The sequence below is a fragment of the Mirounga angustirostris genome, unplaced genomic scaffold (genome assembly GCF_029215605.1).
Source record: "Mirounga angustirostris isolate CCGP_5_RB_7025 unplaced genomic scaffold, mMirAng1.0.hap1 SCAF_1, whole genome shotgun sequence".
Taxonomy (NCBI): Eukaryota; Metazoa; Chordata; class Mammalia; order Carnivora; family Phocidae; genus Mirounga; species Mirounga angustirostris.
In genome coordinates this window covers 64,291,459-64,317,508 of record NW_026991709.1, presented here as the reverse complement: position 1 = coordinate 64,317,508, position 26,050 = coordinate 64,291,459, and the positions used below count along the sequence as shown (strand labels likewise).

The following is a 26,050-nucleotide window of genomic DNA, read 5'->3' as shown; positions in this document are numbered from 1 at the left end:
TTTTATATGGGATAATTTTATGAGCAAACCAAGTTAAAATTTTTGTTTTTACACCAACAGCCGTCAGATGTGTAAAGGGCAATAGTAAAACAAGTAGTGAAGAAATAGATATGTATATTATATAATAATATTTCTATTTTCCCACCCGCACATTTCTTTTCTCCCCAGAAAAGAAGGCAAAAAAGGGTTTAAATTTCTAGCCAAAAATTAATTATTTAAATCCTCTTGCCTTGATTTGACACGAAACTCATGAACATATTTGCTAAGTCTTGTCCTTAGGTGTAGAATGCCTTATGTAATATTAGTCAAAATTTAATTTGCACCAAAGGCAAAAACATTTTTACTCAAAATGGCTATAAACAAAGCAACCATTGTCATTTTCTTTAGCTTTCAAAATAGATGTGTAAACAGGAAGATAGAGTGCATGCATAGCTAGCATGTTTATTAACTGCCTCTCAACACAACCTCGTCGCAGAGAGCACCCCAGTGTTCCAGCCTCGGGGGCAAACCCAAGCCCCAGGTCAGACGTGGAGCAGACCTACACTAAGTCACACACATGTGCACACAGCCAGTTAGTGCCCTTCCTCCCACGAACACATGTTCCACAGATCCCTCACTTGGTCCCTCAGGAAGCCCACACAGCTCCGCGTTCACAGGAAGAAATTCCTTGTGCTTCTTATGGCCCTTACCACTTCTTTGGCTCAAAGCTCTCTGTGTTTCTGCTTTGTTTTCTTAAGTTGAACTTTTAAAGTCTTGGAGGTCCAGAACTATGTCTGAGTCGGCGCATACCCCACAGCAAACTGCATATTGTTGGTGCTTACTAATGTGTTTGCATGGATGCAGAGACACAGAATGAAGGACGCAGAAGGAAGAAAGAATAGACAGGTCATGACAAGACTCTGACGTTTGCTGTAGGCCTTCTGGCTTCTCTCACAGACACTTCCCCTCTCCCACCATGACACTAGATGCTCAGACCACAGGGCCATTTCCAAGGGGAGGGTGGTCTTGCCTCTGAATGGGCCTGGTCTATAGGCCAGTGCGCTCTCCATCAAAGTGTCTATGGCTTCACTCTATGCTTCACTCTGGGGAGACCCTCGTCCCTTTCCTGAGGAATGGTTGTGAGTTCCCCGGGGAGGGAGGACCTGCAGGGCATTGCCAGCTCTCCCCAGTAGCCATCTATCTAGTCCCAGGAATGGCAGCTCCGAGGGCAGGGCTCTGGCTCAGGCTGCCCCTCGGAGGCTCTACCAGGGAGGCAGCCGCTCAGCCATCTGTGATGCCGAACAACTGCCGCATGAGGGGGCTAGCGAGGGGGTGTGTGTCCTGGATGCGCAGCAGCCTCTGGGTGTGCCGAGCATTGATGCTGCGGAGCTCGGTGAGCATGGCCATGATCTTCAGGAACAGGAACCTGCAGGCCAGCCAGAGGAAAAGTTGGGGGTGCTGCCCACCCTTGGCCCCATCCACCAACCCTGGGGCTGCTTTGAAGTTGCACAAGTTTGGGGGCATTATTCTTAGAACATCTCAGGCGAGCCAAGAGACAAGGCTCAGTCGCATTCCTTAAGCTTCTCTTAGTCCGCGGATGAGAAGGGCAGAGCAGCTTGGGGGGACTGGGGCGTAGACTTGCACTCCTCGCTGGCCCCTCACGCCCTGGGCTGGAGTCCTCGGACACAGACACCTCCGTGGGAAAATCCAGGCATTGCGGGGGCCGGGCACAGAGGGCAGTCCCGGGGGTGGAGGGGATTCACTGCCTCGGCGAATGGCTGCGGGTCAGGGCCGAGCGGAGCAGCTGTGGAGGCAGGGACTACGGGCTGCCCTGCAGATCCTTCCTGGATCTAGCCTGGGATCTAGCATCTGAGACAAACCTCGCGCCTTAGTTTCTGCACGACGCCTCCTGGCTCCACACAGGGGAGGACCAAGCAAATCAAGACATGGCCCAGAGGCTGAGCTCAAAATAAAGTTGAAGGGGGCCAAGTAAGGACTTGGGGCTTGAAGGGCAGCCAGCGCACCCTGTGCAGGCCTTCACCCGTCACGGCCCGGGCCCGTGGGGCTGCTGAGAGGCAGTGAAGGGACGGAAACCCCTGAGCAGCCTTCCTCCTTTGGTTGTGGCCAGAACAAACTAAGGAGTTTCCTACCCTGTCTGCTTGTGCTCGTTCCTGGAGGTGATCAGGCTGCGCTCAGAAGGGTGGGCTACCGACGTGTCCGCCCGCGGCCGCCTCCAGATCCCGCCTCTCTGGCTGGGGACCCTGAGGCAGTCGCCCTGAGCCTCCAGCCCCTCGCAGGGTGTCGTGGCACCCATTTCGTGGGGGCTGTGTTCACGATCAAAGGGGACATTACATGTAAACTGCTTGGTACCAGGGCCGGCACTCCGCAATGCAAATTTATTATTACCATCATTGTTGTTGTCATGGTTATCTTCACTACCATGCCAGTTACTGCTGGCTATTGCTAGAAGAGCCTGTAGGAGCCTCGGGGGAATACCTGGCTGTTCCCTCCCTGCTGACAGGAGTGGAAAAGGGCAGACAGGAGCTGTGCCTCAGGGAGCAATGTCCATGGCTGGGCATGGCCTCTGGCCCCCCTCCGGTTTCTCCGTTGTTGGGCTGGAGCTCAGGCTGACTGGGCCAGAAGCTGCCCCAGGAGCGGCTCCAGTCCGCCCTCTCCGAGAGGCCCAGAACAGGCGGGGGGGCTAGAGGACGGGGCTTCTGGAGGGACCCCCTCACGCCCTCCCTGCTTGCTGCTCACCGGTGGGCAGGCTGGGGCCGACTGCACTCGATGTAGGCCTTCAGGGCGATGGCAAATCTCTCCTGCAGCTGGTCCACCACGCTGCGCTGCGCCACACCCGGGCGGTCTGGTGGGGAGGGGAAGGCAGTGTGATGGCAGCAAGGCCGTGGCGGCAAAGACAAGAGCAGCCCGGCCCAGAGAGGGCAAGTGGCCAGCCAACCGCCTCCCGGAGCCAGAAGCACCCAGGCAGGGAAGGGAGGGTAGCACTCGGAGGGTGCCTCACCCCACCGACCCAAGGAGAAGCCAGTCAGGGGCCCCCTCCTGGCCGCGCAGTGAACGGGGGCAAGGCCATCTGGGGAGGGCGGGGGTGGGCCTGCCGCCTCCTCCGGCTATAGCTGAGGGGGGTGCCAGCAAGCGGGGGGGTGGGGGTGGGGGAGGAGTGGCCAGGCAGGACAGGTGGGGTCATCACCTGGGGAGAAAAGAGAGATGGCCTGCATCAGCACATACTCCTCCTTATGCAGCTGCAGCTTCTTCAGCCTGTGGTGGAATTTCAGCACGGGCTCCAGGAGAAGCTGCTGGAAGCCACCTGTAGGTGGGTGGAGGGTGGACAGGCCACCTTCTCAGCCTTCCCTCACCGGGCTCTTTTTTCCCATCGCCGGGTCTCTGCCCTGCAACCCCAGGACCCGCACATCCTGGCGCAGCTCTTCGCCTCCCTCCACGCGTGTGTTTGCCCCCCTCCGCCAGGGTGGGCGGGCGGCTCGCGGGCGGCTCGCGGGCACCTGCAGGGTCTTCCAGGCAGTAGGACAGCCGGCCACACTCCCAGGTTCCCGTCTCGGCATTGAACACCGTGTTGAATCTCAGCTGGCACAGCTCAAAGGTGGCCCCCTTTAGCAAGGAGATCTGGTCCTCGATCGGCAAGTCCCTGGCGGCAAGGATGGGGGGGTGCCAGCTTCCACACGGGGTGCTACAGACCAGCGGCCTCCTCTGCCACTCAGGGTTAGGCTGACCCCCCTCCCAAGCTGAGCGGCCCCGACTCCCCGCTGACGGGCATTTCCAGCAGGAGCCCAGAAGGGAGGACATTTAGGCTGGCTCTTGAGGGGCCCCCTGCCTGTCGTCGGTTTCCTCGGAAATTCGCTGCCTTGTTTTCTGCACCACCCCCTTCTTTTAGATCCATAATCTCAGCAAGTTGAGCTTATTCTCTCAGGTTTCCCAGCGCCTGGCTCAGGACCTGGCAGGTAGCTGGCTTTGAACTCTGTGCAATCTGCTTCCAAATCTGGCCCCTCTGATTAACTGCGACCCTGTGCAAGTTCCTGGACCTCAGTGAACCTGTTTTCTATTTGCAGAATGAAGGCGGTAGTAATGCACACCTCCGGGGGGGACTGTGCTCACAAGAAATGGCACGTAACCTCAACCTTGATGTTACATTGCGGGTCATCGATGTCAGTGGGGATCTGCCAAGATCCACACATGCAAGCAGGCCTTTCTCTTACTCCCTTGACCTAACTGGCTACCATCTGACCCGTGGCCACCCTCCCTCCAATAAATAAGGCCCACAGGGGCTCCTGGAATCTAACCTGCCCTCTGCCTACTGATGGGTAGGGTAGGTGGAGATTAAGGAGGGTCTTTCGACACCAGTATCGCCCAAATTCAGAGGAATCCACCCTAGACCCTTTGAACCTGCTGGCCACTGCATTCTCCTCTCCACACCCACCCAGCCCGCCGCTGGGTCCTACCTGAAGTGGGAGATGACTTTGGCAAAGTTGATGATGCCTTTGAACATGTAGGTTGACATGTCGGCCATGTGGGGCAGCAGGGAAAAGATCTCTCTCCCGCTGCTGTCAGCGTGGGGTCTGTAGTTCCAGACGCTGCCGTCCTCCCGGCACAGCCGCAGAGAGACCTTCAGCGAGCACAGGTCTGCCCTGATCTGGCTCCACTTGGCAGCTTCTTGCCCCACTGGAGTCTGCAGAGATTCCGGAACCTCGCGACCACTGCTGGGCACTTCTGGCAGCTGGGAGGCGGAGAGAGGACAGGACAGACGGCATGTATTCTCCCAAACAGGTTCCTACACAGGCCCAGGAGGGCTCATGGCCACGGCTGCAGCCTGAGAGGATGCGCAAATGCAGGCATGCACACACACACAAATGCACGCACATGCACATGCATGCGCGTGCACACACACATCAGGTGGTGCGCTTTCTGGATCTGTCTATCAATGTTCCCTCACATCCCTGCCTGGTCAGGAATGGGCTTGCTCTCTGCCCAGTGGAATGTAAGGGGTCTCCACCAATGGGTGCGTCCCAAGCATCCCTGACTTAAAAAGGAGGTTGTGGGAGGCACAGATGGAAAGAACAGACTCCTGGGGTCACTGGCTGCCAGCTCTCTGAGTGGAGCCGGCCACCTGAGATGCCTGTGAGCACAGAGCAGGAAGAGAGCACCAGGATCAGACACGGCTCACGTTGCTGAGATCACAAATGTGTCTTAGATCTGTAAAACCCGTTCACAAACGCCAGACCCCCAACAGGTCCTGACCCTGTCCTCATAAAGCCCCAAAGGCCAACCACCCTGGAGCAACTCAGCTGCCAAAACTGTTTCTGGCTCAGCCCCACTTGCTACCTGCCGTGGAAGGAGAGAACAGAGATTCTCAAACCTGTGTCAGGATCACCTCGGGGTTCTTTGAGAACCCCTGGGAATGGGACTGGGGTTTTGAGGAGCTAGCATAATGGCTGAGCCAACTTGAGAAAGCCTCATACCCGGAAATTCTTGAAATTGGAGAAGGTGGTGTCGAAGGTTTTCATCTGAGCATCCATCAGCTCTCTGATCATCGTCTGCTGCTCCTCAGTCAGCCCCTTGGTTCCCAGGGGCTGAGTGCCCATCCGTTCTCTCTTCTTCGTCCTGATCAAAGCCCACCTCTGCTCCACAGCCGCGTCCGACATGATCACTGCGGGGATAACCAGGAACAGGCTCAGGCACCTGCAGGAGCTTGGCTGCCCTTGGTGACCCTCCCCAGGCAGCAGGCAGGGGAAGTGCTGGTGACAAAAAACCCACCCTGTCCTAGACCGTGGGCTCCCCTGGAGAAACCCTGGGTTAAGCACAGAGAACGAGATGCAGCTGGTGTGCTGCCTGAGGCAGTGGGTTTGCGACAACTTTGTGGAACCGTGGGAAGAGCTCGAGCTGCAGAATCAAAAGGTGCTGGGTTTGAGTGACAGCTTTGCCACTCACTAGTGGTGACCTTGAGCAAGTTCCTTAACCTCTCCGGGCTTCAGTTTCCTTCTTCATAATTGGGAGCGACAGTGCCCCCTTCACGCTGCTGCCACAATTAGGCATGGCGTGCAAAGTGCCTCGCAGAGCTCCTGGCACATGGTAAGTGGGCCATCAGTGGCACCTGACAGTAGTCTTCTTTGGTGGATTAGATACCAGGCAGACTCCTCAGAGTCCCGCCGAGGCATCTGGGTCTCCAAGACCCTAGAGAGCTGGGGCTACTGCTTAGCAAGAAATATCAACTCCAGCCACTTCCTGTCTAGCCTGGAGCCTTAGGGCCTTCCATGGATTTCTGGAGCCCGCTCACATGGCAGAGCGAAGAGGTGGGGGTTGGTGTGAGGAACAGCAGGGACAGCCAGGTGAGGACCTGTCCACATGCCCAGGGAACTGGTCCCCTGAAAGAGGCTGCCCACTCTGTGATCAGTGGAGACAAATATGCACCGGAAGCTTCCTGCATTTTCCCCATCAGCTTTAATCTCAGAGTGACCTGGGAGCACATTTGTACACCAAAGCTTCACGGGTAGAATGAGATCACCCTATGTCACCTGTCTGCAATGGTTCCTCTGTAGGACACCAGGTTTGGGTGGCTGATGGGCACTAGCTGCTGTAAGATGTCTCTGGCTTCCTTCTCCCCAATTCACCTCGCCCAATTTGGCTAGACCACCATGAGGACAATTATGAAGGCGACAAAAAGAATCACGCAGGGGCACCTGAGAGGAAAAAGGAGCATGAGATGCCCACCACACCTCCCAGGGCAGAGAACAAAGATGCAGTGAGTGCATCTGTCCAGTCCCTCCAGGATCGCCCCGTGGTGGTGGTGCGGGCAGGTGGCCCACAAGCTCTCCGCCCTGAGTCTGCCTGTTGCACACAGGCCACACGCATGTGCACACCCACGGTGCGTGTCTGCACACGTGCGCATACACATCCCCACGCTTCCTTCCCACTTGTCCCCCCTCCCCCCGCACACCTGTCCCAGGCTCACGGAGCGCATGCGCCCCAGGCCGCGCCCGCGCCCGCCCAGGGCACGTCCCGCTGCTCGCTCTCCTTCTTCATGCCACTCTCCAGGCACTTGCGGAGGCGGCAGGCCTGGCACTGGCGCCGGGTCTTGCGGGTGATTTCGCAGGTGCCCTTCCGGAAGGGGCACCTCAGCCGGGTGTTGCGTTTCATGGCTCTCCTGCGAGAGAACAAAGAGCGAAAGGCAGGTCCGGGGAACACCCGGGCTTCGTAGGCCGGGGGGCGCCGAGCTACGCTGCCGTCTGGACCCTGTTGTACTCCGCACAACCCACATGTTCATCTCTTGCTGGAACGTGGCTGCCGATGTGGTTGCTTCTGGGCCTGCGCCAGGCCCCCAAACCCCGTGGGACCTGAGAGCAGCTCCCAAAGCCGGGGCCTCTTGGCTTGGGCGACGCGCAGCTACCGCAGCGCCTCCCTGGGGGTCCCCCGCCCCCCCCCCCCCGCAACCACAGCATGCTGACTGGCAGCCCATCTTAGGGATGGTAGGGTGGGTCCTGGCTCTGGGAGCCATGTCCAGTCCATGTCCGGCCACCAAGAAGAACTCTGCAGACGGCCACGTCAGGTTGGCTGTCCTGGGAGCTCGTGAGGGTCCCAAGTGGGCCCCGAGGTGGGAGCTGCTCTCCGCCTACCCGGCCCTCCCTGAGGGCAGACGGCCAACTCCTCACACGTTCTTTCTCTGCTTCCCGCCTTTCCTGGCCGGCTTCTCTTCCTCTTGATCTGAGCCCCGCTTTGGGCTTTGGGCTTTACTCTTCTTCATTGGGACAGTGTGAACCCTTCTGTGCAGGCCTGTCTTGCTGTGAGCTGGTACTTTTCAGCCCTTAAGTTTCTGACCTCCCCGTTTGCCTGTTTCTAGATGAGACTGTTTTGTCCTATTCTTCTTTTATTTTAGGACATTCTTTGCTTACCGCTCCCTACAGCTGATTTGAGCACTGTTTTGGCTTTTCAGATTCTTTCTTCTTTTATGAAGTGCTTTCCATTTTATTCAAGAACACATGGAGAGGGCGCCTGGGTGGCTCAGTTGGTTGGGCGACTGCCTTCGGCTCAGGTCATGATCCTGGAGTCCCGGGATCGAGTCCCATGTCGGGCTCCTTGCTCAGCAGGGGGTCTGCTTCTCCCTCTGATCCTCCCCCCTCTCATGTGCTCTCTCTCTCTCAAATAAATAAATAAAATCTTTAAAAAAAAAAAAAAAAGAACACATGGAGAAACAAAAGGGATATCTTAATGGAAGGGGCCCTTTCCCAGGTAAGATAGGAAGATGGAAGATGAAAAAATCCTCTGAGATATTCATGACTCTCCTGAAACAGTAGGAGGCTTTTGAATCGGCCACTGCCCCATACTCTGAACCCGGGATAGGTCAAGCTGAGGCCCTAAAGCAGGGCCCAGCGAGCTAGTGGCAGAACCCCACTTAGAAGTGACCCAGTGTGTCAGGGTGACAGGTGGGTGATGGCTGGCTGGTAACCCTACCTGAAAAAGCCCTTGCATCCTTCACATGTCATGACATTGAAGTGGTAACCAGTCGCCTTATCCCCGCATACACGGCAGATTTGGGGACCCCCATCTCCCTCATCTGCACTAACGGCAGGCTTCCCAGGAGCTGCATTTGCTTCATAGGACACAAGGTCAGCATGGTTCCAGCTTTCTCCAGGTCTCGCCTCCAGGTTGGCTTCCAGGCCTCTTGGGCTAGAAGTGAAAAAACCACAGGGAATGAAGGGGCCCGACAGAGATGTGCTGAGACAGTCCTCCCTGTGTGCCGCTCACATCTGATTCTGCGGACCCAAGAGCTGAACCATGGGAGAACTGGGGGTGGGGTTAGCACTCGTTATCAGGAGAGCTGTCACGGTGGAGGTGTGCACGCAATAATAGGGCCCTGCAGGAAAGCATGTGAACAAGAACACGGCAAGAGAAGATTCCGAGAAAGAAATGAGAAGGAAAAAGAAAAGGCTACCTGGGTGGGGTCACAGAAGCAATTCTTGAATGGACTGAGATTAGGAGCCCATGACCTGGTCAGAGGCCCAGGGGACAGGCCACTTGTTGGATATGGTTCTGGGACTGAGGAGACCCAGGGGAGACAGCCTCTCAGGCATGTGGTGGCCCGAGTTCCCAGAGAAAGCTGAAAAGGCGGGGCAGAAAGGTGGTTTTCAACTGAGTAACCAAGCAAATGGGGAGCAAGACAGAGAGGAACCAGGCTCCCAGAATGCAGGAAGACAGTGGCCCACATCCCAGTCAAGCCGGGGCATAAGTGAGTACTCAAAGAACTTGTACCCATTAGTAGACTTGTGGTTGAGATGCTCGCCCCAGGGAACGTTCACCTTGAGAGTGTGCCTTGAATTCTATACTTGGAATGAGCACAGAGGAGGGTGAGCAGAAATGGGGAGCTGTCCTGTTCATGACGCCCCCCAAAAGCCTCTCTGGGCACTGATTGTCCAGGGCCACCACACCACAGATGATGTTGCCTTTTCTTAACCCCAAATAAAACTTGTAGTAAAATTTCAACACAAAGGTTTCTATTTCCAGCAGCATGATAGATGAAAGCAAACAGTCCGCCTGTAAAAATTAATCTGTCCTGCAACCCTGCTTCCAGAAAACTGCATATAAAATAGGCTGATGGGAAACTTGAACTGAACAGGTGTAGGGGGAATCCCCCCTGGTTTTTCAAATCACGATCCTGACCTCATATGGGCTTGCAGACAAAATGTATACTTAGAGTGCTCCCAAAAACCTGAAGCTAAGGGTTTGATTTAAAGAAATCTTGGGTGGGCAGTGCTCCTGGACACCCACAGAAGCAGACACACTCCTCCTCTCTAGGGGACCACTTTCCACTGAGGCACAAAGAATCACACAAATAATTTTCAAGAAATATGAGCAAAACCTCCCAAATCAGGAATCAAACACTAACATGGCACCATGAGCAAGAGCCAGCAAAAACAACTTACAGCAAAATTAAGACATGCAAAGAATTGTCTGCTAAGGGACAAAGGGGAGGAAACATTTACTTACACTGTGTCTGACTGATAACATTCTCCAACTCTGTAATGAGGAGGTATTAGGATTAATGCCAGAGTCTCACTTCATAGCATTTGTGTAACTTTTACTTTGTTTTGCCTGAATTTACTGTTAAATAAACAGATCTGGTACATTCTGTAGTTCATTCTCTTCCATCTTTATGAAGCCCCAGTTAAGAGAACCCATGATGGCTTTGCTCCGAAGTTGGTTCCCAACAAACCACACCTCCTGGGGTCAGCACCCTAGTGCAGTCCTCTTGCACGAAGAATCTGGGGTGGCCTGTGACTTGCTTTAACCAACAGAATTGTGGGGAAACGACACTGTGCCAGTTGTGGGCGAAGCCACAAGAAGGCCTGGTAGCTTCTGCTTCTGCCCTTTGGGGGAGCCCTAACCCACCACGTGAGAAAGTTTAGCTATGCTGCTAGGGTTACCACCCAAAGGGACCATGCAGAGAGGCCATGTGAAGAGGGAAAGCCCTGACATGACAAGATGAGAGAGGCCCATTTGCCCTGGCCTTCCAGCCCTCCCCACCAAGCTCCAGACAAGTGAGCAAGCTCTCGTGGACGTCCCAGCCCAGCTAAGCAACCAGCTGATGCCATGGAGCAGGACTCCTAGCTGAGCTCTGTCAACACAGAATCATGGCAGAAAATAAAATGGTGGCTGGTTTAATCCGGTAAATTTTGTTTAATCCGGTAAGGTTTGTTACATGGCAAGAGATAATGGAAACAGAACCCCTAGAGTTCTGTTAGAAATAGATCTGACCTGGGGTGGATGGGGGTATCAGCTGATGCCTGCAATTCTGACCCTACTTCCCCCTTGCATCAGTCCTTCCAGCATGGTGCCCTGTGGACAGGAAAATGACAGTGCCTGGGTGACCGTTATGTGCCAGCCATATCTCTTGTTCATGTGAATTTAGTAAGACTAATTATACACGCAGTTTCAACTGAATCCAGCTGGGCTTGCTCTGAGGGTTGCACCTATTCCTCACCGGGCTTGGTAATCTGAGCATGCTGGAGAACGTGCCCTACAGGAAGGACAGGTCTGAACTTGGGGAGAAAGAAAGGAAGGAGAGTGGTGCATCCCAGGGTGATAATGGAGGGAAATTCTAGAAGAAACGTGGAGTTCAGTTTCTCCTATGGAAGGAAAGGATCCCCAAGTGGGGCCGGAGGAGGACTGCAGAGGTAGCATTGGAGGATGAGAACTGCATGGTCCCTGGGTGGGCTTTGACCTTGGAGGACAGTGGTTACAGGAGGCTCACCCTGCACGGTCCTGGTTGAGCAGCTTCAGACTCCAAAATGAGGCCAAATGAGACCCTGTCCATAGACCTGGCATCTGCTGATCAAGGGGGACTGAGCTGTGAGAGGCAGCGCACTAGGCATGAGTTTACACAACCCGGACGGTATGGGGTAGATGGCTGATCATGACAAAAGACCAAGAAAATCAGAGAAGTGTGTGAATATTCACACTCCTCCCCTGTAGAAGGAATGTGTGAAAGGGAGGTGCTGGGGAGAGAGTCTACTTCGGGGCAGAAGGAGGGGTGGGAAGCCATCCACTAGGGACCCTTGGGGCCAGCTATCGAGAGACTGTGTGCGAGACACGGTGAGCCATGCTATGGGTACATCCAGGCTAGACAGCGGGTATAGACACGGAGAGCGGCTGTCTTTGTGTGCAGGGAAGAAGGAGATGCCCAGTAGAAGGCCCATGATGTTGCCTGTTGGGTTGCCAAGTTTAGCAGAGATGTCTGGAGGTGGAGGAGAAAATCCTCACCAGAGCAGGAAGAGGAACATGCTAGAATGGGAAAGATGAGCAGGAAAGAAACCCTCTCCTGGGTGCTGAGGTAGATTTGGGAAAGAGACACACGAAGGAAGTGAGAGTGGGGGTTGTCGTTGAGGAAGAGTCAAGAGCAGAGGGAAGGAAGTTCAGGGACCCAAGTGACCAGTGGCACAGGTGGCGAGGTGGGGGGCGGCAGGAAGACACGGAGAGGGCAGAGTAAATGCCCAAAGGGAGACTCCGATCATGGATGTTTTTCATAAGGCAGCAGGAGAGAAGAGAGACTTCAGTTAATCCTGGGGCCAGAAAAGAATCCCAGAGAGAAACTGGACATGCTCGCCCTGGAGCCACAAGGCAGAAAGAGCAGACTGGCTGAACCAAAAAGCATCGTGGCAGTTGCCAAAGCAGGACATTTACTGAGCTCCCAGTGCACTGGTTCATGGGCTCTTCTACCTTCCCCCCCAGCGTCCACCCACAGAGCTTGGCGTTCATCAGAGCATCCCTTACAGCACGTGGGCATGCTGCACTTTGCTCGGTGATTCTCTGGGGCCACCGCGTGAGACACAGGCACTCTCCTCTTCAGCTCTTCCCCGGCTCCCTTGCCGGCCAGTGAGCAGAACCACCGCAGCAGACTCTGCCCAGCTAGTGTGGGGGAAATTTGAAGTTCTCGACTTGGTCAATGGGCAAGTAGAGGTGCCATGAGTCAGCTCATGTGAGGTCTGAAGCTTATACCACTGGGGGGGTCTTCTTCAAGAAAAAGAATGCACATGGCAAATACAGAATTAGGTACTAAAGAGAAGATGTATTTGTGAGAAAGATTGAGAAAAGAAATCACAATAAATTACAGTTAATATTGTCCTTTGTGGGAGACAGAATAATGGCCCCCAACACATCCTAATCCCTAGAACATGTAAATGCGTTTCCTTATAAGGCAAAAGTGTCTTTACAGATGTGATTGAGGAAACAGACCTTGAAAATCAGAGAAACTTCCCTGGGTCTGGTCAGAGAAAGAGATGTGATAATGGAAAATTGGTCAGATGCTACACTGCTGGTTTTGAAGATGGAGGAAGAGGCCATGAACCTAGGATTCCAGGCAGTCTCTAGAAGCTGGAAAAGGCAGGAAACAGATTCTCCCCTAGACCTTCCAGAAGGCACCAGCCTGACAACGTCTTGGTTTCACCCCAGTGATACTGACTTTGGACCTCTGACATCTAGAACTATAAGATAATAAATTTTGTATTAAGCCACCAAGTTTGTGGTGATATTGCAGCAGCAATAGAAAACAAATCATTCCCCTCATATAACAATGATCTTGTAATGTCATTTTTTATATAAAGAATCAGAAGATAATAAAGTTTTTCCTCTAGTATCATTGACCAAAATTTGCTTTTTATTACGATAATGGGAACATTTGCATCTTCACATCCAGCTGAGGATTGTTGTCAAACATAAGAAAACCTCTACTAAGATTCTTTCGTATAAGACTTCATATTTGGAAGAATTTTCCACAGTCTAGGTTCTTGGCTCCACACATTTCAAAACTCATTCCCCTCCTTCAGCCTGTGCTGGGCCCCTGCAACGGTGGTGGACGAGCAGCAGAGTGGGGCATTCCTCGGACCCGTTGCTACACTGGGTGGTTAGCAGTAACTCAACCCCACACGCAAGTAATTGCCACCATATGCGTCTACCCAAAGTACATGTATCCCCAACTCAATCTCCAGTGAGCCCGTGGCCATTCCATCAACACCTGACGTCAGGGAAAATAGGACAATAGAGTAGAAACGGTCTAAAACAACCATGCTTAAATATCTTACTTTTGAACATGTTACAAAAGCATGTAACAACTGTGGGATGGAACCCATGTACGGAAGGGGCCCCCAGAGGCATAAGCTTCAGTGGCTAAAATCAATCCCTGCTCTGGTTCCGTTGAACCTGTCAACAAAGGGACACAAACTGCTGGAGTCTCAAGGAGAGATCACGTCTCAGACCGGCCGACAGAGCCTTTACTGCTCACTCTCTCTGTGTGGGAGCCCGATGCCAATGTCAGGCCCAAACGCCTTGACAAACATGGCAAAAGGAAATCTTCAAAGAAGCCCCTTCCACTGATCAGGTAGAGCTGGACTGCCCGGCCTGCAGTCGACCCTGTCCTGCCTCTCTCTACACTGTTAACTCTTTAATCTTCTTCAGTGACAAGGACTGAGGCTTCTTTTTCTGTCTGGCAACAGTGAAGGGGGAAGAGTGGGCTTTGGCTAGGACAGAAGGGGTCGGCAGCAAGGTGGGAGTTACAGTCAGACCTGGGGTTTTGAAAGGAGACCCATCATCAAATAACCTTTTTTTTTAAGCACAGAGATCAAGGAAAGCTTTTGATAGAAAAAAGCATTACTCCCTCCCCTGTCCCCTCACATCAGAAGACAGGATGTGTCAGATAAAATGCCAACATTTGTGAGACAATTACATGAGAAGAAATGGCCCGGCAGACAAGTATTCACAGCCTCCCATCTCTGTCCTCATGAAGGGGACTCACAAATTCACCCAGCCTGACCTTGCAGGAAGAGGATGCTCAGCAGGCCTATCCCACCCACGGCCGCCCTCAGGGGCTCCTGGTTAGACCAGGTTCTGGGGGCCTGTGAGGGATGGTGTGACTGCTCTCTCCGAGGGACAAGTCATCCACCGACCCATTAAGATCCTCTCCTAGTGACATTGAACGTCAGATACACAGACAGAGACAACTTAAAGGGCTGGTGGGCTGAGCTGCTGCCTAGGGGGCCACCATATTCAAAGGGTATCAAAACATTGCTGGAATAACTCAGAAACAAAGTAAACCATAAATTGTTTCCTTTCCTACACTCCTTGACAGTGTAGACGAGTCTCTGTGGAGTAACCAGGGGCACTCATATGCCTGTCACCCTGGGCCACTCCAGCCAGGCACCTGAGGGTAAGCCTCTGAAAACCCTGAGTAACCTGCAAAAATTGACAGAGCCAGAAACAGAATACTCTGTGGCGTAGGGCTGTCTGTAGGGGATGAGTAGACTATTTTATTATCTAAACACTTAAACATGCCTTCTAAGAAGTTGTCTGGCTTGGAAAATGGTGCAGAATAAATTATTTATATTGACCATGAAGGACACGATACACATTTTGCATTAAAAAAAGCATCACTTGCCAATAAATACATGAAAAGATGCTCAACATCACTAATCATTAGGGAAATGCAATGAGACCTCACTTTACACCCACTGGGGGGCTGCTGTAACAGAAATGGAAAATAGCAAGTGCTGATGAGGATGTGGAGGAAAGGGAACCCTCATGCACTGCAGGTGGGAAGGCAAAATGGCACAACCACTGTGGAAAACAGGGTGGTGGGTCCTCAAAAAATTAAACGTAGGACCATATGATCCAGCAATTCTACTTCTGGATTGAAAGCAGGGTCTTGAAGAGCTATTTGCACACCCATGTTCACAGCAGCATTATTCACAACAACCAGAAGATGGAAGCAACCAAAACGGCCATCAGCAGATAAAGGGTAGACACATACAGTGCAATATTATCAGCCTTGACAAGGAAGGAAATTCTGGCACATGCTACAACACGGATGAACCTTGAGGACATTATGCTAATGAAAGAAGCCCATCACAAAAGGACAAGTACCATTTGACTGTAGTTGTAGTTAAACTCATAGAAACACAGACGAATGGTGGCAATGTACAGTCATTATAGGCAATAATACAGTATTGCTAACATAGTTAATTAGCTAATAATATAGTACTGTTTATTTGAAAGTTGCTGGGAGTAGAAATTACACACACACAGAGTTAACTATGTCTACTGTGTGGGGTGATGGATGAGTTATTTTAACGTTGGTAATCATTCTAAAATATATATGTCTATCAAATCATCACATTGTACTTTTTTTTTAGGTTTTATTTATCTACTTGAGAGAGAGAAAGGGAGAGGGAGAAGCAGACTCCCCACTGAGCAGAAAGCCCAATGCGGGGCTCGATCCCAGGACCCCGAGATCATGACCTGAGCCGAAGGCAGACACTTAACCAACTGAGCCACCCAGGTGCCCCACATCGTACATTTTAAATATATACAATTATATTTGCAATTATTCCTCAATAAAGTTTAAAAAAGTAGGAGAATGGTTGCCAGGGCCTGGGGCAAGAGAGGAATAAGGAGTTGTTGTTTAATGGGTAGAGTTTCAGTTTTACAAGATGAAAAAGGTCTGGAGATCAGTTGCACAATAGTCTAAATGTTACTGAACCCTACATTTAAAAATGGCTAAGATGGTAAATTTTATGTTACATGTATTTTACTATAATTTAAAAAAATACCATCACTTTCACTAAATAAATGTTAGTCAGATATTTAAAGAATATTAAAAGGGAAGCCAATATATTAGCCTGAAGTGAGTGGCCAGATATCTCAGTCCCACCTTGCCTGGGCAGCCCTAATGCCCAAAGAGAAGGAAGCCCCCGGGAGCCAGGCAGGGCTGCGAGGAAGCAGAAGGCAGGAGAAGCTGGAGGAAAGTAGTTAAAGAAGCAGAGGAAAGAGGAGGAACAGTAGTTCAAAGCACTACAGTAAGGAATAAAAAGATAACCAGGTCACGATCAAGCTGCATTGGAGCTTGGCAGACCTTAGCTTCCAAACTACACTGGAATCCCTGTAACAGCTAAGATCGCTGTCTGCTTCAGAATCCGCACCAAATAACCCAGAGCACGTGTTTATAATCTAAGATCGGGATTCTCCAACGTTAACGTGCAAACAGATCACCTGGGGAGCTTGTTAAATGCACGTTCCAACCCCTGGGTCTGGGGTGGGTTCCGGATGCTGCTGGCGCTGCTGGTCCACCTCCACACTTGGAACGGCAAGGACCTAAGAAATCCAGCTAACCCAGACCGAAAATCGGCTGTGCACAAAAGGGACACGATGGAGAAGATGACTGAGCGGCAGGCCGAGGGTACGGCAATTCAAACATTTTAGCGTTCTTGAAAATAGAGGAAGTAATCAAACACACATGCGAAATAACTCGGCCGGGTAAATTGTTTAAAGTCGATATGCGCTTGGGGGTGAGATAGCTCCTTCCCAGGAAAAGGGCGTGGGGAGGAGATGAATATACATTTAATCTTCAAATGAGTCAAATCAAAAAGCTTCGAAGCCGGGTCACCAAAATTATGGGGAGGCAAGAGTAGGCAACTTGGAGTTGAAGCAGCAAGGAGTCTAAGTGGAGGGGAAAATGAAAGAAAACTCATCATTTTAGGGCTAGAAACTACTGTAGACAGTAGGAGTATAATATACATATGTTTTATATGTAGATACATGTATGTATCTACACACTTAAGTGTATAAAATCAGAAATGTATGTGCAATTTGTGTGTGTGTGTGTGTGTGTGAAGTGTGTGGATATATGTCAGAACTGACCAGAGGGTAAAGAGGGGGAAAAAAGCAGGTAAAGGGAAATTATGTAAGAATTGAGTTTCTGGGATGCCTGGGTGGCTCAGTCGGTTAGGTGTCTGCCTTCAGCTCGGGTCATGATCCCAGGTTCTGGGATCGAGCCCCGCTCAGCGGGAAGCCTGCTTCTTCCTCTCCCTCTGCGGGCCGCTCTCCCTGCTTATGCTCCCCTCGCTCTCCCTTGCTCTCCCTCAAAAAAAAAAAAAGAGAATTGAGTTTCTAAGAAGTTGACAGTGAAGCTTATAAACTATTGGCTTTGTTCAATGAAGGGAGAAGGTTGGCAAATTTTATTAACTCATGATGCAGGTTTTATTATTTATGAAGTGATTGCCAACTCATCATTTCATGCAGGGGGACCTGTGAGGTCAGCAGAGAAGAGCCTCTCTGCGGTTGAGCAGGGCCAGCCGAGTCTTATTATCCCCTTTACGACTGGAGACACTGGGGCTATGTGCCCAAGGTCACAAAGGCAACAAGTGATGGAACTTTCCCCTTGAGTCTGATTCTTCCTATAGGGCAAATAGATACACTACATACTGTGTAAGTTGCATTTTTTGTCACAAAAGTCACAGAGATAAAATGAGATCATATATTTAAAATTTTTTTTAAATAGATCAAATATTGTGAACAAAAGTGCCCCCCTTCCTTGGCCCTAGCATGGGACAGGCACCCGGAGGAAACTCAGGAAATGTCACATTGCATAAATTCAAGGGAGAAGTCAGCTGCTATCTTCAGGTGGCTATAAATGCAATTTGGCCTTTGTGCGTCCTGGGATGCAGTCATCAGATCCAAGGGGTCAGAAAATTTGTTCCTAGATGCAGATCAGGGTTGAGAGCTGGTGTCAGCCCAAGTCAAAAGTACACCCTGTACCATCTTCCAATATTTAACAGAGCATGATGACCTCTGAGTCAACTGCCTGTCTCTTCCATGCGTTTGCAGTGTTCCTACTGCCTAGGGTTCAGAGTGTGACTCTTTGGAATTCATACAGATTCAGGAGAGCTGTTTCAGACTTTACATGAGAAATTTGGATGTGTCTCTTTATCTTAATTTTCATTTGGATATTGCTATTTCAGTGTTTCACAGAAGTTTAGGAGATATGGCAGGTAGATAAGCAGGTGTTGGGTGGCAGGGAACTCTTCCCAGTCCCCTTCAAATCCTAGCACTTAGAAGGCCCCTATATGTAAGAAGAGTCCCACACACACTCCTCTGTCGAAGAGTCCTACAGAGAAGTCTCCAAGAAATAGGAGTTCACAGCATGAAATAATAATGAATTAAAATCAGAAACACTGGGGAGCCTGGGTGGCTCAGTCAGTTAAGCGTCCAGCCCTTGATTTCTGCTCAGGTCATAATTTCATAGGTTGTGGGACTGAGCCCCGCATCTGGCTCTGTGCTCAGTGCAGAATCTGCTTGTCCCTCTCCCTCTGCTCCTCCCCAGCTCATTCTCTCTCTCTTCCTCTCTCTCAAATAAATAAATAAAATCTTTAAAACAGAAACATGATAAAAAATACCTAAACATCGAAGGGTTTATGAATGGTATCACTAGAATTGTGCAGTGCACAACTCCTACAATTGTATACATCAGCCCTGAGATTATCCTCCAGTCTTAACTATTACTCTGCATTATGTTGGAAGGCCAAGAAAAGGCAATGAGACAAAAAAAAAAAAAAAATAGACTATGTAAAGATAAGGAAGGAAAGAACAAAACTCTTTTACATATATAATATGGTTGTCTACCAAGAAATTCCAACAGAATCAACTGATAACGTTTTACGAGTATTAAGAGAATTCAGTAACATGACCAGACAAAATATCAAAACACAAAATAGATGTTTGGGGTGTCTGGGTGGCTCAGTTGATTAAGCATCTGACTCTTGGTTTTGGCTCAGGTCATGAGATCGGGGTTATGAGATCGAGCCCCATGTTGTGCTCAGTGAGGAGTCTGTTTGAGTTTCTCTCTCCCTCTGCCCCTTCCCCCTCTCACTCTCTAAAACAAATGAATAAATCTTTAAAAAACAAAATGAAACCAAACACAAAATAGATTTTGTATATATCAGTAAAAAATCAATTAGAAACAGTAAAACTATAATAGAAATTGGCTCTATAATATTTCCTATGATAGAATAGGAAATAAATTTAAAAAAAAAAAGAGTATCCAGCAGCAGACATGTAAAAATGAGAATTTAGTACACGATGGAGGCTATGTTCAAATGCATAGGGAAAGGGCAGACTTAATTTGGAATAAAGGACTAAAGGCCCTTTTTTTTTTTTTTTTTAGGTGATAAAGGTATTAAAAGAAAGTGTGCTGGGGCACCTGGGTGGCTCAGTCGTTAAGCGTCTGCCTTCAGCTCAGGTCATGATCCCAGGGTCCTGGGATCGAGCCCCACATCGGGCTCCCTGCTCCTCGGGAAGCCTGCTTCTCCCTCTCCCACTCCCCCTGCTTGTGTTGTTCCCTCTCTTGCTGTGTCTCTCTCTGTCAAATAAACAAAATCTAAAAAAAAAAAAAAAAGTGCCAATACTTTATTATCATCATAATCTTGGGATGCTGAGAAGGCTTCCTTAAATAAGCCCCAAAGAACAAAATCCTTAAAGGAGAAAATTAATAAATTCAACTAAATCAAAATAATAATAGCAATAACAATAACAGGAAATACTTCTGTTGACTAAAAACATGATGTAAACAAAGTTAAATAACAAGTCCCAGGCTTCGCAGGAATATTTATTATATGTATATCAAAGGATTAGCATCAAGAATAAAAGACTCCTACAAGGGAGTGGAAGAAGATAACGCCATATAAAATGAGCTAAGGATATGCCTGGGCAATTAAGAAGAGGAAATACAATGGCCAAGAATGATATAAAAAGATGCCCAATTGCACTAGTTGTTACAGGTTGGTGTGTGTCCCCCAGGATCTCAGAATGTGACTCTATCTCCAAGTATACCTTTAAAGAGGTAATTAAGTTCAAATGGGGTCATTAGGGTGGGTGCTAATCCACTATGACTGATGTCCGTGTAAGGAGAAGTTTGGACACAAGACAAGATACCAGGGATGTGCTCCCACAGAGAGCCATGCAAGGACCTCGGAAGAAAGGACACCTGCCGACTCCTTGATCTTGGCCGTGGAGCCTCCAGCACTGAGAATGTAAGTGTCTGGGGGGTAAGCCGTCCAGCGCGTGGTGTTTTTTACGGCAGCGAAGGCAGACTAATTAGCACATTAGTAATCAGGGACATGTACATATTTTACAAATGGGTTACTATTTTCACTCCTCCAATTGGAAAAGTGATAAATGTTTAATAGCAAGCATCAGGGTGTGCAGGAGCAGTAACTGCCGTTCTCTGCTGGGTGGGACATAAATCGGTGCAGGCGCTGGGGAGGGCAATTGGATAGTATCAAAAATTAAAATGCACATATTCGGGGCGCCTGGGTGGCTCAGTCATTAAGCGTCTGCCTTCGGCTCAGGTCATGATCCCAGGGTCCTGGGATCGAGCCCCGCATCGGGCTCCCTGCTCCGCGGGAAGCCTGCTTCTCCCTCTCCCACTCCCCCTGCTTGTGTTCCCTTTCTCACTGTGTCTCTCTCTCTGTCAAATAAAGAAATAAAATCTTTTAAAAAAATAAATAAAAAATAAAAATAAAAAAAAAATAAAATGCACATATTCTGGGGCCCCTGTGGGGCTCAGTCAGTTAAGCTTCTGACTCTAAATTTCAGCTCAGGCCATGATCTCAGGGTCGTGGGATGGAGCCTGACGTCGGGCTGCGCGCTGGTCCTGGAGCCTGCTTAAGATTCTCTCCCTCGGGGCGCCTGGGTGGCTCAGTTGGTTAAGCGACTGCCTTCAGCTCGGGTCATGATCCTGGAGTCCTGGGATCGAGTCCCGCATCGGGCTACCTGCTCAGCAGGGAGTCTGCTTCTCCCTCTCCCGCTCCCCCCTCTTGTGCTCTTTCTCTCTCTCACTCTCTCTCAAATAAATAAATAAAATCTTTAAAAAAAAAAAAAGATTCTCTCCCTCTCCCTCGGCCCCTCGCCCCCCCAAATAACTATAAACCTCTGGAAAAAATAAAATGCACATATCCTATGTATAATATACATAAAATTATTGAGGTGGAGCTATATATGGAGAGAGAAAGTCTCTATATGGACTATGGATATGAAAAGTTTGTTGGGTGGAAAACCAGAATGAGAATAATATGACAACAAATAGTTTACTAGTATGACATATATGTATATGTGAATGCAAAGGAGACTGGCAATAAATACACCAAACTGGTTATAGCAGTTACTTTTAGGGAAACGGGATTGGCATTAGCAGGAAGGCTTAAGGAGAATTTAGCTTTATCTATGCTGATTTATCATTTTACTTTTATTTATTGTTTTGAGTTTTTATTTAAATTCTAGCTAGTTAATGTATAGTGTAATATTAGTTTTAGGAGTGGAATTTAGTGATTCATCAGTTGCAATACAACACCCAGTGCTCATTACATCACACATGCCCTTCTTAATGCCCATCACCCAGTTACCCCATCGCCCCCCACCTTCCCTCCAGCAACCCTCAGTTTGTTCTCTATAGTTAAGAGTCTGTTTCCTGGTTTGCCTCCCTCTCTTTTTTCCCTCCCTACATGCATCTGTTTTGTTTCTGAAACTCCACATGAGTGAAATCATATGGTATTTGTCTTTCTCTGACTGACTTATTTCGCTTAGTCTAATATACTCTAGCTCCATCTACATCATTGCAAATGGCAAGATTTCATTCTTTTTGATGGCTGAGTAATATTCCATTATATATATACAGACCACATCTTCTTTATCCATTCATCAGTCGATGGACATTTGGGCTCTTTCCATAATTTGGCTATTGTTGATAGTGCTGCTATGAACAAACATTGGGGTGCATGGGTCTCTTCAAATCCGTATTTTTGTATCCTGTGGGTAAATACCTAGTAGTGCAATTGCTGGGTCATAGGGTAGCTCTATTTTTAACTTTTGGATTCATCATTTTACAAAGAGCATGTAATCATCTGTTACATTCATAATTTTAAAAAGCTATTACCTACTACCAACAGTTTAGTCAGTTTTGTGGTGGTTTACTATGTTTATGCCATAATAATTAAACAAGTTGATAGCTTGAGACTAGGAGTTGACAAACCTTTTCTGTAAAGGGCCATATAGTTAATATTTTAGGCTTTGGGGGGCAATACTGTCTCTTTTGCAACTATTCAATTCTGCTGTCCTAGGGCAAATGCGGCTGCAGATGATAGGTAACTAACAAGCATGGCTGTGTTCTAATGAAATGTTATTTATAAAAACAGCTGGTGGGGGATGCCTGGGTGGTGACTCAGTTGGTTAAGCATCTACCTTCGGCTCGGGTCATGGTCCCAGGGTCCTGGGAGGGCTCCCTGCTCCACGGGAAGCCTGCTTCTCTCTCTCCCACTCCCCCTGCTTGTGTTCCCTCTCTTGCTGTGTCCCTCTCTGTCAAGTAAATAAATAAAATCTTAAAAAAAAAAAAAGAGCTGGTGGTTCACATTTGGCTTGTCAGCCGTAGTTTGCCAATCCCTGGTTTAGACTAAATTTATTATATAACTAAAAGGTATTTTAAAAAGGATATTGAAAAGTATACTTAAGAAATAAGTATATGGAAAAATTAATCTTTCCTATTAACCAACTAATTAAATAAGTAGTAGCCTCTGGGGCCTTGCTTAGAATATTCTGGACTCTGGCCATATCATTCGAGATCAAACGCCCATCACAGTGGAAATAATCCAGTCACCTTGGCCATGTTGGTGCTGACCATTGACCACCCAGCAACAAAGTCACACAGCCATCCCGTGTGGGAGGAGTCTAGTGCCTTCGCAGCTGACTCACTGAATCAAGGTTCAGTGGCCTCAGAGGTAGCTCCTGACCATCCCCAGATACGGTGTTGCCTTAAAACAAAGCCGCTGGCCATAGCCTCAGCCAGGCTGGGCTGTGATGTGGGGAGGAGGGGGGCTCGGTGGCACTGAGCACACGTAGGAGAGGTTTTGTTCTGTGGGACAGGGCGCCTACCCTGGCAAGTAAAGATAGAACACTGACTGGGCCAAAGCCAACTCAGCCCAAGGGCTGGGGAGGGGTTTGGAAGAGCCTCTGAGGGACCCCTTGCAGAGGTGATCAGGCCCTGTGACTGTCACGATGCTATGTCTCAGCCCTGGCCCCAAGGGCTGCCGACACTCACTCAGCAACTGAGAGGAACCAGGGCTGAGCTGTTCCCAGCCCCCACAGTCCTGCACCTTGGTGTTTTTCTGGATCAGGAGACTCCAACTCTGCAACAGAGAGGGGGCCGATTGTACGTATGACTCATCACGGCTGACAGAAAATTGAGATTTCCACTGTGACTATTTCTTTAGGAGGCAAGTGCATGATCAGGAAGCATGGTTAATGGAACTCAATATTAAGTGATTATCTTCATGGTTTTTTCCATCCTGGAAATGCGAACAGCAATAAGGCCAACATGATACACAGCCCTCTATGGTGCTGGCCTCAAATGTTACAATATATTTGTGTTCCCACTTTTTTTTTTTTTTTTTTGGCAGGGAGCTGGGGAGGCAATCTCCCCCACCCCGGCCCACCCCACCAGCAAAAGAGAAAGAAAGAAAGAAAATCCATACCTGCTTGGTGGCAATTTCTTTGCTGTGACTTCTCCTTTGGGGTCCGCTTTGAATAAGCAGGAACAAAGGCTCAACCAGAACCTCAGTCCCCCTGAAGTTGTTGCCTCGGTGAAGACTGGAGCATTACCTTAATCTTTGGTTTGTTGCAGTGGTGAACACCTCGCCCGGGCAGAGGGCAGAGGCTGTGCTCCCGCTGGAGTTAAGCAGGGCTTGCTCTGCCCTCGTCTAGGTTATTTCCCAGGATGTGAGCCAATCTGGTCTCTCACCTACATTTCAGTCCAGGTCAGACAGAGGCTCTGAGTGGCCCCCATCTGGCACTCCAAAGTCCCAAGTCCAGAGTTCCAACTAGCAAATGAACCGATTACCGTATTTACTCTCATTACATGCCCCCACTTTTTTCTCTCCTGTCTTCACTGTAAAACGCTGGGGAAGGGGAGGAATGTTGCCAGTATCGCTTTGTCTAACTGGTTCTGTGCAAATTCATGCGTCTGGCCATCTCTGTGCTGTGGCCTCCAGGGCAAAGTTAATTCAAACCTAGATCTCCTATCATGTCTTCATTTGTCTAAGCCACCTTCCTGGACAGTGTTACTTGACTGGATGATGAGTGAGGGCCAGCGTGTTTAGGTGAGAGGGGGCACGCAGGGAGAGAGGAAGAGGGAAGGATGAGGCGGCTGAGCCCATTGCCAGGGAGTGGGCACCCACAGCTCTAGCCTTAGCACTGACGGCTGACCTGGAGCCAGAGAATGGGTGCAGGGCTCTGTCCTCCTCCAGGCCTGCCAGGAACCAGCAGCCCCTCACTCCTCAGCCTGATCCTTCGTGTTCCCTGGGAGGAGCTTGATGGCTGTTAGAGCTCTCAAGGGAAAAGAATAGATAAAAGCCAAAAGCAGGGGGGTTTCACAGGTTATGTTTCTTCTACTTGCTTTTTTTAAAAGATGCTCTATGACAGGCATGGGGAGTGGACTAGGTCCATGCTTCTTGAGAATAGTAAAGCTGGTCTTGGGGGAAGGAAAAAGGGGGGAGGAGGAAGAGGAGGGACAAGGGAAACTGATCAGTTAGATGGACAGGGATAAGAACTGGAGATTTCTAAACGATTATCACGGTCTTCTCGGGAAAATTTGGACTTCCTTACACTTGTTTCTGATTTATTTTTTATTTTTTATTTTTTTTTGGGGGGGTTTTTAAAAATTTTTTTATTGTTATGGTTTTTTTTTTTAATTTTTTATTCTTATGTTAATCCCCATACATTACATCATTAGTTTTAGATGAAGTGTTCCATGATTCATTGTTTGTGCATAACACCCAGTGCTCCATGCAGAATGTGCCCTCCTCAATACCCACCACCAGGCTAACCCATCCTCCCACCCCCCTCCCCTCTAGAACCCTGTCTGTTTTTCAGAGTCCATCGTCTCTCATGATTCGTCTCCCCCTCTGATTTCCCCCGCTTCATTCTTCCCCTCCCGCTACCTTCTTCCTCTTCTTCTTTTTTTTTTTTCTCAACATATATTGCATTATTTGTTTCAGAGGTACAGATCTGAGATTCAACAGTCTTGCACAATTCACCTTGTTTCTGATTTAAATTGTTTTTATCTTGAATTAGAAATTTTAATCAAGCCCTCCTGATAAGAAAAGCAAGAATAAGTATGGTTTTCTTGTTTTTGAGTTAAACTGGTTTCTTCTCTTCCCCTCAATTTTTCCCTCCTGGATGTGAGGAGGATTGGAATCTAGGGTCAACGTTTATCAAGTGATTGCTCACCTTGCTCTCCTCAACCAAATGCAGAAATAAGATGGTGCATGTGTCTCACTATTAGGGAGCTTCAGCCAGCAGTGGTGACTGGGACCCATGGCCATGCGACTCCTGTCTTTCAGTCCAGTCTTTCTGTCTATCCATAGGGGATTCTGCTAGGGCTGGGGAGCATTGGATTATAAATCCCACTGGTTGGCAGGTTGACTTGGGCCTTGGACAAGGAGGACCTAGAAGAGGTGAGATACTGGCTTGGGGTGCCAAAGGAAGCAGCCTGTCTAGGGTGCCCTGGTGACACCCCCAGTACTTGTAAAGCTATGACCAACAGGCCATGACCAAAGCCGGTGGTGGGGAGGTGGAAAAGGGTTAGGAACTCACTCCAGGAAACCTTTATTTCCAAGATTAAAAGTAGGCCTTTCTGGGAGCACAGAGGATTTTTAAGGCAGGAAAACATTCTTGTATGATACTA

General features: G+C 49.3%; 2 protein-coding genes across 2 annotated transcripts in view; both read right to left on the bottom strand.

The window, feature by feature from the left end:
- Positions 1 to 299: 299 nt before the first annotated feature.
- Positions 300 to 26,050, bottom strand: part of NR1I2 (nuclear receptor subfamily 1 group I member 2) — a 29,171-nt gene continuing 3,420 nt past the window's right edge. The window contains exons 2-11 of the mRNA XM_064589560.1: positions 14,606 to 14,721; positions 12,268 to 12,507; positions 8,452 to 8,667; positions 7,014 to 7,147; positions 5,466 to 5,653; positions 4,449 to 4,723; positions 3,495 to 3,637; positions 3,185 to 3,301; positions 2,737 to 2,842; positions 300 to 1,405 (exon numbers count right to left, since the gene is read on the bottom strand). Of these exons, the coding sequence (XP_064445630.1) occupies positions 1,261 to 1,405; positions 2,737 to 2,842; positions 3,185 to 3,301; positions 3,495 to 3,637; positions 4,449 to 4,723; positions 5,466 to 5,653; positions 7,014 to 7,147; positions 8,452 to 8,667; positions 12,268 to 12,507; positions 14,606 to 14,721 (1,680 nt within the window). The 3' untranslated portion in view covers positions 300 to 1,260. The remainder of the gene's footprint in view (positions 1,406 to 2,736; positions 2,843 to 3,184; positions 3,302 to 3,494; positions 3,638 to 4,448; positions 4,724 to 5,465; positions 5,654 to 7,013; positions 7,148 to 8,451; positions 8,668 to 12,267; positions 12,508 to 14,605; positions 14,722 to 26,050) is intronic.
- CFAP91 (cilia and flagella associated protein 91) overlaps positions 8,548 to 26,050 on the bottom strand; it is a 144,009-nt gene continuing 126,506 nt past the window's right edge. Inside the window, exon 18 of the mRNA XM_064594064.1 lies at positions 8,548 to 8,667. The gene's annotated coding sequence lies outside the window, so the exon portion shown is untranslated. The remainder of the gene's footprint in view (positions 8,668 to 26,050) is intronic.